Here is a 12,508-nt window from a genome sequence, read left to right on the forward strand (position 1 = left end):
AAAAGAATATTGATTACCGTCCCTCAGGCCACCTTCAAATTCTTTACTGAGATTGTTATACCGGAGAGGGCATGAAAGAAATGTAATGAATTTGAAAAGCATGTGACTATTTCTGGAAGACTTCAATAGCAGATGGCATACTTTTACAAATACACCCCGCTCTTGATCATTATCTAACTGAGAAGTTTTAGTGAACAAAACCTTGGGAGACCATGAGCACTTTACCTTTTTATTTGAGAGACCTGCCACAAAATTGGTTCTGAAGGTATCGAAGTGTAGCAGACTAATTTTTAAAACATGACAAACAGTTGGGAAGTCGTTTGCTGTAAAGTGTAATGTATACTGTAAGCATTTACAACAGACAGAAAAACATTACAATATTATATTTTTAGGAATATGAAGCTCTCTACAAAGTTCTCAAGAATGGGACGGCATGCTTTGTTTCCTTTTTTCCATTTTCTCCAACCTTGACACATTTCCATCCACACAGTGTTCGAGGTTATGTCATTCTTGAGGTGTGAGGAAGTTCCCAGCAGCACATTGCTAAACACCACACAGTGCCACCAGTGGGGTACTTTACACTGAAGCTGGAATCAGAGCCACTCTCATTCTCAGCACGGACCTTGTCTCTACAATGTATGCGTGTATATTTTATGAGCATATGAAAATGTTTTTCTAACAGTATTATTTTTCCCTCCATGGAAACACATAAAAGGATGAACAGATCTTACCCATCTGTGATTCATCGTCTGCAGCAACACAACATATTTGAATATGCAAGGTGCAGAGAGGGCAGTAATTTCCACGCACAATAATTCCCCGTACTTCTTTATGCAGCAGTACAAACAGTGTCCTGATTCGAGTGCCAGAGGCCGGTTGGAGGTTTGCTCTTTCTTTGCCTCCACATAAATAACTGTCATTGCTTGCTGAAATAACTAACACGGGCTGAGGGTTAATTTCATATTGCTGCTCATGTGTCTCTCTTGCTTTCGCTCTCTTTTGCTACTTGGCCTGTTTTGCATTCTGAATTCACTGATTAAGTAAACCTGATTAGCTGAGCTGCCGCTGCCAAATTCACTCCGCAGTTCCAAAGAGGAGCTCGCTCTCTTAATTCGCTAGTGCTCCTTTCTTACCTTTCAAACAGACAAGTGGATGATGAGATTTGACGGCTCATTTTTACCAGCTGGGAGGTTGTTTTCTGTTACTAAGTTTTGCACTGATGAAGGCTGCCAAAAGCAAGAGACCAAATTGCAAACTACCTAAATACTTGTTACTCTTTTTACCTCCTCAGCATCAGCATCACAGTGCCTTGATTACGACTTCAAATCTTATGATCAAATCTTTCTGTTCTTCATGTTGAACCTTAATTTAGAGATTTCAATTTTAGATTTAAGCACAGTGGTACCATTATTAATACCTTGACTCCATAAGGGCTTTGACAAAGAAGCAGAGCATCAACAACATCAACATTTCATTCCACTATAACAGCTATTTAAGTTTACAGTGGGGCAAAAAAGTATTTAGTCAGCCACCGATTGTGCAAGTTCCCCCACTTAAAATGATGACAGAGGTCAGTAATTTGCACCAGAGGTACACTTCAACTGTGAGAGACAGAATGTGAAAAAAAATCCATGAATTCACATGGTAGGATTTGTAAAGGATTTATTCGTAAATCAGGGTGGAAAATAAGTATTTGGTCACCTCAAACAAGGAAAATCCCTGGCTCTCACAGACCTGTAACGTCTTCTGTAAGAAGCTTTTCTGTCCCCCACTCGTTACCTGTATGAATGGCACCTGTTTGACCTCATCATCTGTATAAAAGACACCTGTCCACAGCCTCAACCAGTCAGACTCCAAACTCCGCCATGGCCAAGACCAAAGAGCTTTCGAAGGACACCAGGAAAAGAATTGTAGACCTGCACCAGACTGGGAAGAGTGAATCTACAATAGGCAAGCAGCTTGGTGTGAAAAAATCAACTGTGGGAGCAATCATCAGAAAATGGAAGACATACAAGACCACTGATAATCTCCCTTGATCTGGGGCTCCACGCAAGATCTCATCCCGTGGGGTCAAAATGATCATGAGAACGGTGAGCAAAGATCCCAGAACCACACGGGGGGACCTGGTGAATGACCTGCAGAGAGCTGGGACCAAAGTAACAAAGGTCACCATCAGTAACACACTACAACGGCAGGGAATCAAATCCCGCAGTGCCAGACGTGTTCCGCTGCTGAAGCCAGTGCATGTCCAGGCCCGTCTGAAGTTTGCCAGAGAGCACATGGATGATACAGCAGAGGATTGGGAGAATGTCATGTGGTCAGATGAAACCAAAGTAGAACTTTTTGGTATAAACTCAACTCGTCGTGTTTGGAGGAAGAAGAATACTGAGTTGCATCCCAAGAACACCATACCTACTGTGAAGCATGGGGGTGGAAACATCATGCTATGGGGCTGTTTTTCTGCCAAGGGGACAGGACGACTGATCTGTGTTAAGGACAGAATGAATGGGGCCAAGTATCGTGAGATTTTGAGCCAAAACCTCCTTCCATCAGTGAGAACTTTGAAGATGAAACGAGGCTGGGTCTTCCAACATGACAATGATCCAAAACATACCGCCCGGGCAACAAAGGAGTGGCTCCGTAAGAAGCATTTGAAAGTCCTGGAGTGGCCTAGCCAGTCTCCAGACCTCAACCCCATAGAAAATCTGTGGCGGGAGTTGAAAGTCCGTGTTGCTCGGCGACAGCCCCAAAACATCACTGCTCTTGAGAAGATCTGCATGGAGGAATGGGCCAAAATACCAGCTACTGTGTGTGCAAACCTGGTAAAGACCTATAGTAAACGTTTGACCTCTGTTATTGCCAACAAAGGTTATGTTACAAAGTATTGAGTTGTATTTTTGTTATTGACCAAATACTTATTTTCCACCCTGATTTACGAATAAATTCTTTACAAATCCTACCATGTGAATTCATGGATTTTCTTTTCACATTCTGTCTCTCACAGTTGAAGTGTACCTCTGGTGCAAATTACTGACCTCTGTCATCATTTTAAGTGGGGGAACTTGCACAATCGGTGGCTGACTAAATACTTTTTTGCCCCACTGTATAAGTAAACTTTAAGTCTATAGACCAGCGGTCTCCAACCTTTTTTGCGCCACGGACCGGTTTATGCCCGACAATATTTTCATGGACCGGCCTTTAAGGTGTCGCAGATAAATACAACAAAATAAAACTAGTACCGGTATCGAAAAAAAGAAGATTTATTCATAACACACGTGAAAAGACCCAGGAAAACCGAGTAAACTATAAAAATGATAACAAAATAACGCTGAAAACCGATAAAAACCCTGAAAACCCAGGCTGTTCTCACTCCCGAGGCGTAACATGCCGACGTTTTGTCACGTCCCGCGGCGTTCCTGGGGAACGCGAAAGGAGACCTTCGGCGTTCTTATGGTACGCGGCGGGTTATGGCTGAAATCCAGTGCAATGACGCTCCCGCGGTAATAGACGTTCCAGCCCTGTATTCCAGCCCTAAACCTAACCTTATCCCTAGCCCGAACCATAACCTTTTTCCTGACCTTAACCAAGACTTTAATGATGTTAAATAGCGTGTTTCTAAACGATTTGAAGAAAAAGAGCGAACATGTGTAGATTGAGTCCATACGGTTCTCATATTTCCTCATTTTTCCGAGGTCGTCATTTAGGAACGTGGTGGGTAGCCGAAAACGTAATATGTTGACGATTTGTCACCTAGCGTAAAATGTTACGGTTTGGGAGTGAGAACGTGTTGGAAAACCATACATTTCACACCTGAGCCTCAACTCTCGCGGACTGGTACCAGTCTGAGGCCCGGAGGTTGGGGACCGCTGCTATAGACGACAACTCGCCTCCTTTATGCATTTTGTAAGCAGAACATATCAGCACAATGACCTTTATCATTTCTGATATATCATAATAGATCAAAACTTTTAATCCCTTCTTATATACTTGGGTCGGCCACTTTTTTATGATTATGAAGTAATTCAAAAATGATGCCAAGCGCAAACATTTGTTTCTTTTTCTGTTTAGTTTTTTCACATTTTTCAGTCTCTTGATGGTTTATAAAGCAAGATTCTACGGTGCTATCAAACAAAAAGCTATTAATAATTCCAACATTTATTCCAAGTTGGAAACTGGGCCAGTGTTAAGCACTGTCAGCGCTCTCTAGCTCACTCGCTAAAAAGCTCAGTGTTTTACCAACCAAACAGATGGGATTCCTCAGTGTTTGAATTTCATCTGTGAAAATGGTTTATTTAAATATTATTCTGGTATCGTCATTATAATACAAACTGTTGCAATGTTGCAGTACAGAAGCCTCACACAATAGCAAAGAAAAGAGAATTATAATTCATCAGAACTTTTGACAGCTCAACAAACAGACAGGACCGCATTGAAATGAAATACATTAGAAGAAACAAATACATCTAGAGTGGTGAAGAGTCGGCATATAAAACAGAACAAAAATGGCCGTGTGATGTTGCTGAAATAACATCCCTGGATGTAGGAACTGCTGCTGTAACCATCACAGTGAACTGCTCTCCTCTTTGGTAATAGAGACCTTGCTGCTTGTAAGCAATTCAGCCTCTCCCAACACTCAAGGATTAGTTATTAACCACACCAATCAATCGTTGCTCCCATCTCTCTTTCTTTGTTATTCAGTATGTTGCAAGGACCCACAATAAAGCGAGTCCCCTAGATTAAGATGAAGGCTTTATAAAGGAGATGTTTCTAATATATATAGATAGATAGATACTTTTTTTTTGTCAAATACATTTTACCCATTTTCATTTTGAAGAGATGAAAACCCACTTTGGACTTGTTTACACTTGAATATGAGTACATGACACCATTGTTACAAGTACAGAACATCACTGGCCTCTGCCTTTTTAAATGGATTTAAAAAATGTTCTCATGCTGATTATTTCATTTACAAGTTGTACAATTCTGCATCTTTTTACATGAGGGTTGGACACACCGTCCACTCTCTGGCACACATTCAAATCTCATTCTCAATACACTGGAAAAGATTGTTTTCTCCTTGTAAACTAAATCATATTACATAGCATGTTTCTTTTCAAAAACAATCCGTCGAGTGGCATATATGTGACAGCGATGTTAGATTAACTGTCTAAATGTGCGTTGAAGCTATTTGAAACTTGAGGCATTCGACAGGGTCGCCCTCCATCGCCTGCACATCTTGTACCCAGCCTTGATGCTTCTGATCAGAAGATGTCTCTGCTCTTATCCCAAAGCACGACACATTCTGTCAGCCTTTGAAGCTCCGAGCTGGATCAACAAGTTTTCGCACAACTGCTATTTGGAAATGCATCTATACAAGGGAGAATTTGATTTAGCTTTGACTGCAAAGCAGAATGAAAGCTCAAAGTGAAGTGAACATTTACCTTTTTTGGGACATACACGGTAATCTGTATGACGTGTGATCAAAACGCCCTGAGATCAGGTCCATAATAATTAAAAACCCTGCCTGATTTCAACATCTCTGATCTCTCATTCAACATCATCTTCTCAGTAATGTCCGGACAGCTTCCAGCATAGCTGCTATTTTTAGATCACTTCCCTGGAAGTTTTTTCTTTTACCACATGACGTGTACATCCTGTGATTTCACCGCGGACCTCAAACTTGCACGGTGACCAAACAGCAACTTGACTCGGTCGTCGCTGGTGATGGGATCTGGGTTTCCAGCTGTGATCCAATAGTTTGAAGGCAGCAGATCAGATGAGTTGGGAAATAAGAAGCATGCTCATCGTTTTTTGTTTTTTTTGACATTCATGAGGTTGTGCACCATGACATGCTGTGTGTCTGGTCCAGTCTCTCAAAGCCAACTGTTGCATTGGTGTGAGGTGCCTCAGGGAAATGCTATTGCGTGCCAGTTTTTCACCCACATCAACACAATCTTTGCTTTTCACCTGCATTATCTGCCTCCCTGTAACTTTTTTCCTGAAACTGAAAATCCGGTTTTAATAAAACTGAAGGACATCAGCACATATTGCAGAGGCAAGCCAGGGATAAATGTACAGGGTGATCTAAAAATACCACCTGTGCACAAGAAGATGATCTTGAACAAGAGGTCGGCCAATTTTAAACGACATGGCCAAGGAGTAAAACAGTTGGTTTTTTAGGGGTGTGTGGGGTGGATTCCCAGAATTTTTTGATCACTCCTTATATATTATGCATGAAAGCCAGCTTACACCATATAACAAATTATGACTTCTATTATCATGCTTCATCTTTGACCACCTTAAAAGTTGGGCTAAGCAAGAAGAACGATGGGAAATAAAGCACTGATCTGCAGGGTGATTGGTGCTCTCTGGCACTGAATTTTATGGTCGATAACATTCATTTACAGCATCCTTCTTGAGACATCTGTCAGCTATTCGCTTAATCATAAATATTTCACTTTAAACTGGAACATTGGTGCACAATGTCCTTTCAGCTCAAAAGTTAACAAGGAAAGAATCGGTTTTTCTTTTGGAGGTTATCCTCAGTCATGCTAATGATCTAAGCTATGTGTACTATGAAACCCCACCACGCCTTTGCCTCTGTTTGTGTCAGATTGTCAAAGCGGTATATTTTTAATAAATGCTATGCATGAATAAAAATCTCTGTGATATATCATCTGAAGATAAAGCTAAAAATATATTAATGTGAGATTAAGAGAGGAAAAAATAAACGTATTTCACATAATGAGCATACTCTATGTGTCACTGGATCTCATGTCACCACCCTGCCACAGACGTGTACCTGTATGTGTGTCACTGTGTGCATTAGGAATCATAACGAATAAATGCTAGCTATCCTCGTCATCCAAAGTGGGTAAATCCTCATTCATCCTCTGTAATTATAGCAGGGAGGTGCACGGCATCTGAAGCATGTCATTTAGCAAAGGTCCAGGTCAGTTAACATCAATCATCCAATGGTCACATATTACAATTTTGAATGACTCGTAACTTGTGACATCCTTTTTTATTCCTACCAAGGATGCGATACAAATTAAAATGACATAGGGACATTTTTTTTTTCACATCAACGTTAGCACATTAAAATAAAGCTAAATTCAAAATATCGTAACACTGAACTCCAAATGTTTGACTCATGTAGGTCAACTAATGTGTTATCCTCTCTTCTAAGCCTTCAGACTGATAAGCATGCATATCCCCAGATGGATCACTAACAAGATGTTAAATTATGCACAATGGAAAGCTGGGTGGCTGATACAGCTGAAAGAAAAATTGGAAAATTTAACCTTTCGTTAACCTGTTGGTTAATGGTAACAGTCTAAATTAACACATACTTGAATATAAATTATCTCTTCGAGAGGGCTAAGAGTGCCTATTCACATTGAAGTTCCATGGTCAATATGGTGAGTGGTAGCTATGTATACAGCACATACAGTAATTCTAGGTGCTTCAAATAAAACAGATATAGATACAGATCTAGAATTATATATATTACACAAATATAGACTCTCCTTTTTTTGTTCGCTTTTGAGCAATGAACGCATGAACTGGAACAGCGAAACCATAAGAAAGTCATTCTTCCATGAGATTTATCCAACAAGATACAGAGTCCAGTTGTCACATAGGAGCGTTGCACCTCAGGTGGTGTCAGGATGACGTCTGTACAAAAGGTAATCCGACAGCTTTAAATGCGACTGGTGTTTACATTGGCTAATAACAATGTGCTGGGTGCAAGAGCAGTAGTGGCTAGGACACGAGGGGGGGGCAACTGTGCTGTCCGCAATATGGTGGAGAGATGTGTGTGGGGTAAGAAGGGGGCGGGGCTGGGGAGAGGGGCAGGGAGTAAAACAGGCATTTTTTTTTCTCATTCGCTTTGAGAGCAAACAGAAAAAGAGAGAGTGAGCGAGAGAGAGAGAGAGACCTGGGTGCAAACCATGTCAGTTCCTCAAATTATAACAAGGCATTCCTCACCAAACCACACGCCACGAGGAGGACAGCCAGTCCATAGCTGGATGATATTCTTGTACCTGTGAAGATAAGAAACAGAAGCACAGAAACATTGTTACTATTCTATTTTCTTCCCCGTGATCAAAACTCTCTACAGGAACACAAATCCTCTCCTGTGAGCTTGTTTAAGGCCTACAGCACATATGACAAAATGACTTTTCATGTTTGGAAAGACAAGAACTGGAGCATTAAAAAAAGGCTGTTAGCGAGAAAGAGTTTGTCCATAAACGTGTAATAACAAATCAAATCAAATAATCACCATGTTCGTCCTCTTAAAGTTCAATCTGACATCAATGAAGCTCATGTATACTATCAAGTATGGTGGTTCTTTCCTTGAGCTAAACACTTTTTGTTTTTACCATATCACACCTTTCACTCTGTGAAGGTTCTCAGTCCTTTTTTGCGCCACAGACCGGTTTATGCCCGACAATATTTTCACGGACCGGCCTTTAAGGTGTTGCGGATAAATACAACAAAATAAAACTAGTAACGGTACCGAAAAAAAGAAGATTTAAATTGAATCTCAAGACCTACTTATTTTCCAAGGCTTTCGGATCTCTTTGATATTACATTACATTTTAAATGTTTTCTTTCTATTTTAATTCTTTTATTATATTATCCCTCTGTTCAGCACTTTGGCCGACACTTGATGTCTTTTAAATGTGCTATATAAATAAAGATGACTTGACTTGACTTATTTATAACACACGTGAAAAGACCCAGGAAAACCGAGGTAACGATAAAAACAATAACAAAATAATGCTGAAAACTGATAAAACCCCTGAAAACTATGCATTTCACACCTGAGCCTCAACTCTCGCGGCCCGGTACCAAACGACTCACGGACCGGTACCGGTTCGAGGCCCGGGGGTTGGGGACCGCTGGTCTAAGGAGCTCGGAAAGAAAAGCATCAGGAATTCTTTAAGCTTCCTTGAAGACGTTTCATCTGAGAAGCTTCTTCAGTTCTAAGAGCAGCGAGTGGTGGAGAGTCCAAGAATTTAAGCCCTAGAGGAATGTCCCCACAAGAGGGTCATGGACCCCTTATTGATTGTCCACCTAATCACACGAGCCAAGGTGTGAAAACGGGTGTAGGTCACAATCAGCCAAGGTTTTGGGTGAATCCATTGTGAAGCCTAGCCCCACCCTATCATGTGATTTCCTGAGGTCAAATGGCCCAGGGTGTGAGTGGGCATTAAGGCGTCTTGGAAGGATCTCAGAACTGGATTATAGATGGCAGACAGTTGGTGTCGTAAACCACCGCCTCTGTTCAAAGATGGTCGTTCAGAGTGGACATCGATGCTTCTTTCACTCCTCTTTCAAACCATCTGTCTTCTCTCCACCAGTTGCTCTTAGAACTGAAGAAGCTTCTCGGATGAAACATCTTCAAGAAATTTAAAGAAGTCCAGTCACTTTTCTTTCCAAGCTCCTTAGACATATCACAGGTCTATTTTTTTTTTAATTTGAGGTATTTCTCAATACAAGAAGAAAAAAATGCTGTAGTTTTACTTTAAGGCTCCTAATTATAATATTTGGTGCCTGACTTGGATACGATAATGCTAAACCTTAGCTTAAGGTGAGGATTTCATTTTTTTCAAAACTCTACAGTATCAACTTGGTAACTAAGAAAAATTGTTGTAAAGTGAAGTCGTAAAATTAGTTACTGTTGCAAATCTGTACATACATGTTTAGTAAATGCGGGCTGATGTCCAGTCATTAGTGTGTGCCATTAAGCTGAGGCGCACTTGGGTATATATAGTGTGTGACTATAGCTGCCTACATATGAGTCTAACACCGTTGAAAAAGAAAAACAATACCATCTCTGCAGCAACAGCAGGTGCTTGTGGGTTGAAGGTGGTAAATGAAAGTGCTGCTTCAAGACACTTTTTAGAAGAAAGATTCTGATTATTGCAAATACTCTCAGAAGCAATTTAACTTCTGATCTTTTTTTTCTATTTCAATTAAATCCTCGTGTTAGCTTTACTCAAGAACTATGACACTGTGTCATCCTGCCAGCTCTTTCTGTTTATTATTTTGTGCGAGTGTGTTCAAAATGAATGATATATATACACAATTGGTTTATTTTGCTCGACATGTGGTTTCTTGTTGTTTTACACCCACATCTGTATTTCAGTTTCTGTCCAACATATGGTCTAGATGGAGTAGAGTCCAAATGTAGCCCATACAGCTCCTGCTACGTACAGCATATAGACAGTTGAATAGGTTTTGTGGAGATCAGGGAAATATTTTACTGGAGCCCGTTCTCACTCCCGAGGCGTAACATGCTGACGTTTTGTCACGTCCCGCGGCGTTCCTGAGGAACGTGAAAGGAGACCTTCGGCGTTCTTATGGTACGCGGCGGGTTATGGCTGAAATCCAGTGCAATGACGCTCCCGCGGTAATAGACGTTCCAGCCCTGTATTCCAGCCCTAAACCTAACCTTATCCCTAGCCCTAACCATAACCTTTTTCCTGATCTTAACCAGGACTTTAATGATGTTAAATAGCTTGTTTCTAAGCGATTTGAAGAAAAAGAGCGAACATGTGTAGATTTTCCGAGGTCGTCATTTAGGAACGTGGTGGGTAGCCGAAAACGTAATATGTTGACGATTTGTCACCTAGCGTAAAATGTTACGCTTTGGGAGTGAGAACGTGTTGTTTACTGCTACTATTCATAACCATCATCATTACCATGATGATGGATGATGGTTCGCCTCAAGGCGCTTTATGAAGCGCCTTGAGGCGACTTTTGTTGTGATTTGGCGCTATATAAATTGAATTGAATTGAATTGACATTAATTATCATTTCATCAAAGCATTTATTCAATAGATTACACATGTTCTTAGTTATGATTATTACACCTATCACAGAGAGCTTCTGTATGGTAAAGGTTAGAAGCATCAATGGGCGGGGTGAGGCTGAGTGCGTTGGAGGTCGACACACACACAAACAACAGTTAGGCTCATGTTTAGGCTAGGAGTTCGAATAACAGTTTGCAAATGCCTGTAGCTGCAAAATTATGTCTGTGAAAGGGACAGTCTGCTCCAGGAGATAAGTGAGAGTCGGCCCCTGGCCTCGAGACGGAGAGAAGGCTCTTTCCATATATGTCAAAAGTCGTCAATATTATTGGATGTGAATTGTATCTGTTTGACGCATGAGGGGGCGTCATAAACCAAACCGTGATGGTATAAAACAACCGTTTATGTATCGTTGGACGGAGATCGATGCTGTCGGTGGGCACGGTTCATCTCCCCGCGCATGTGTTCATTAAAATCATTGTTTGACCGAAACTCTTCTGGACCATTATGGTTTTTGTGCTCACCCTCAATATCTGAACCCGTAACAGTTTTTAAAGCTTTTATGTTTTTATTTAGTCAAGCTAAAAAGACATTTAAAAAAAATAAAGATCCATCTCAAGTCAAGTTTCAGAAAATTTGGCATTAAAATGCTCCTAATAGCAGCATATAGGAACATGTTGGTCTTCCAAATAGGAAGAAACTACCTGGGTAATGCTGTCACATTCACAAGTGATCATTCTTGTGACTTGGTCCCTCGTTTATCGCGGAAGTTTTATAAATAACCTGTGACAGGTGAAATCCGCGAAGTAGCGAACTTTATTTTTTACAATTATTATAGATGTTTGAAGGCTGTAAAACCCCTCACTATACACTTTTCTCAGACAGGCATAAACATGTTCACACTTTTGTTTAAACGCTCTCAAAGTTCAAACCTTTGTAGAAAAATAAGTCCAGTATTATACAAACCAAAGATCAACCCCTGTTTTCAGGTCCAGGACATGGGAATAGAGCAGCTGCCAGAAAATTCAACATTAATGAATCAATGGTACGGAAGTAAGAAGAATGAGTTGAGTAAAGTTTGACTTATCTGACTGTTTTGTTTCGCTTAATGTGCCTTATAATCAGGCACCTTATAATACGGTAACTTCTATGTGCCTTTAGCATGTCCAGAAGTCCAACTTTTTGTGTGATGGTAGCATCTTTCCCTTTCGGGTGCTACAGCAGCTGCCTTTGACCGTGTAAAATGTTTGTTGGGGAGAAAACTTGCAGGCATAAAGTACAGCACTTCAGGGTCACACTGCTAGTGATCGAAGATTTATGTAAATGTGACAAGCTGAACGCGTTCTGTACGGGAGACACGGCACGGAGGAGAGCGATTGACAATGGTCTACAGCCGATCAGGAGGCAGAACACAATGCCCTGTAAAAAAACAAACAAACAAACACAAAAAAAGCAAAATTGCACAAAAAAATTGTGAAACAGTGATGGCCGCGAAAGGTGAACCACGTTACAGCGAGGGACCACTGTACTTGAAATATGAGATTGACAAAAATGAAGCAAAATTGTAGAGATTCAGCTTGTAATGGTTGAAGGCAAAGAAAGCGTCTGCTGCACAGGCTGAGGGTTTCAAATACTCCACACCCAATCCCAGAAAACCTGTTTCTAAACGTGAATTTTAGAAAGAAATT

The 12,508-nt window shown here is 40.8% G+C and overlaps 1 protein-coding gene across 1 annotated transcript in view; it reads right to left on the reverse strand.

Moving 5' to 3' along the window:
- Positions 1 to 4,263: 4,263 nt before the first annotated feature.
- vstm2a (V-set and transmembrane domain containing 2A) overlaps positions 4,264 to 12,508 on the reverse strand; it is a 133,026-nt gene continuing 124,781 nt past the window's right edge. Inside the window, exon 5 of the mRNA XM_085173114.1 lies at positions 4,264 to 8,045. Coding sequence (XP_085029240.1) covers positions 7,969 to 8,045 — 77 coding nt within the window. The 3' untranslated portion in view covers positions 4,264 to 7,968. The remainder of the gene's footprint in view (positions 8,046 to 12,508) is intronic.

This window comes from Neolamprologus multifasciatus, chromosome 9 (genome assembly GCF_963576455.1).
Source record: "Neolamprologus multifasciatus chromosome 9, fNeoMul1.2, whole genome shotgun sequence".
NCBI classification, from domain to species: Eukaryota; Metazoa; Chordata; class Actinopteri; order Cichliformes; family Cichlidae; genus Neolamprologus; species Neolamprologus multifasciatus.